Source organism: Chiloscyllium plagiosum, chromosome 26 (assembly GCF_004010195.1).
Source record: "Chiloscyllium plagiosum isolate BGI_BamShark_2017 chromosome 26, ASM401019v2, whole genome shotgun sequence".
Lineage (NCBI taxonomy): Eukaryota > Metazoa > Chordata > Chondrichthyes > Orectolobiformes > Hemiscylliidae > Chiloscyllium > Chiloscyllium plagiosum.
Window position 1 is genome coordinate 4,618,504 of NC_057735.1, and position 1,776 is coordinate 4,620,279.

At 59.1% G+C, this 1,776-nt stretch overlaps 1 protein-coding gene across 1 annotated transcript in view; it reads left to right on the forward strand.

The window, feature by feature from the left end:
• The first annotated feature begins 1,441 nt into the window (after positions 1-1,441).
• Positions 1,442-1,776, forward strand: part of ddx20 (DEAD (Asp-Glu-Ala-Asp) box polypeptide 20) — a 39,149-nt gene continuing 38,814 nt past the window's right edge. Inside the window, exon 1 of the mRNA XM_043716373.1 lies at positions 1,442-1,739. Coding sequence (XP_043572308.1) covers positions 1,538-1,739 — 202 coding nt within the window. The 5' untranslated portion in view covers positions 1,442-1,537. The remainder of the gene's footprint in view (positions 1,740-1,776) is intronic.

Genomic DNA, 1,776 nt, shown 5'->3' on the forward strand with positions numbered 1-1,776 from the left:
ATTGTACTTATTGTAATTAATTACAGCCTGAGAACTGATCTCTGTGGCACTCCGCTAGTTACAGGTTGCCATCCTGAAAATCTAAACTTTCTATTTTCTATTCGTTAACCAACCCTCTGCCCATGGTAGTCAGGATGTGGAGCTGCTGGTGTTGGATTGGGGTGGATAAAGAATTCATATGACACCAGGTTATCGTCCAACATTTTTGGGGAGTGGGGGAAGAGGAAAGGGAGGAGTGAGGGTGGTGGTGGAGAGTGATGGTGAAGAGAGAGGGTGAGTAAGAAGGGACTGGGGGATGGTTTAGATGGGGAAATTGTTTTCAGGAATTTAAGAGGATTGAGAAAGGGGAGATGTGAGTGGGGGGAGGTTCAGTTTGTTTTTGAACTTATTGAAGTACTTCAGTCTGTGTTGTGAAGGTGTTCCTTCAGTGCTTTTAGGGTCATGGGTTGTTTGAACACTGATTTAAATCTGCTATGTGCTGGGAAGGGCTTATGTGATCTGCTATTTGATTCCTGAAGAAGGACTCATGCCCGAAACGTCGATTCTCCTGCTCCTTGGATGCTGCCTGACCTGCTGCGCTTTTCCAGCAACACATTTTGAATCTCTGACCTCCAGCATCTGCAAGTCCTCACTTTCTCCGATGTGTTGGGAAGGTGTGACTGTGGAGGAGAGCTTCCCATGCACCACCGGCCTTGTTGTGAAGTTGGACCACTACCAAAGATTCTCTCTGTAGGAGCTTCAAGCAGCCTCACATGTGGCACTTTGTGGAGTGTCTTCTGTCCAAGGCTTCAGCAGGAGGGGCCCAAACCAGGGGGGTGTGGTTAGCACTGAGGGGGTGGAGCAACACCGAAGGGGTGGGGCCAGTATCCATGAGCGGGGCCTGAATCCAAGGGGCGTGGAATATATCCAGGCCGTGGGGTGGGGCTGCACCCAAAGGGGCGGGGCCCGTCCCCAGGGGGCGTGTCTTGATCCCCACCCTGTCTCCACGGGTGGGTTTTGCTTCTGGGGGCGGGGCCTGTCTCCAGGAGGTGTGTCATGATCCCCCGCGGGGCGGGAGCAGTCCGCAGGGGGCATGTGTCCATGGGGCGTGCCTTGGCCCCCCACGGGGCGGGGCCTGTCTCCAGTGGGTGCGTCTCTGCCCCACAGTGGGCGGGATCTGTGTCCATGGGACGTATCACGCCCACCTGGGGCGGAGCCTGTCTTCAGGAGGCGTGTCGTGCACGATTAGGGGCGTGGCCCGTCTTCAGGGGGCGTGTCATGCCCGCCAGGGGCGCGGAGCCTGTTTGGTCATACCCGCCTAGGGGCGGAGCCTGTCTTCAGGAGGCGTGTCTTGCACGCCTAGGGGCGGAGCCTGTCACCAGGAGGCGTGTCATACCCGCCTAGGGGCGGAGCCTGTCACCAGGAGGCGTGTCTTACACGCCTAGGGGCGGGGCCAGTCTCCAGGAGGCGTGTCATGCCCGTCTGGGGGCGGACCTTTCCCTCCTCCCGGTTCCGGGCCCAAAGCCGGGGCCTTGCCTGACACTCTGACGGCAGGAGGATGGCGCTCACAGGCCGCCGCACGGCGCACAGCATCGACCGGCGACCCCGGACCGGGGATGTGCTGCTGGCCCCGGGCGAGCAAGTGGACTTTGCCGCTTTGCTGCTGACGCAGCCCGTTCTGGAGGGACTGAGGGAGGCGGGCTTCGAGAGGCCTTCCCCCATCCAACTGAAGGCCATCCCGCTCGGGCGGTGTGGGCTCGGTGAGAGGAAGAGGAGGGGGCCGAGAGGAAGAGGAGG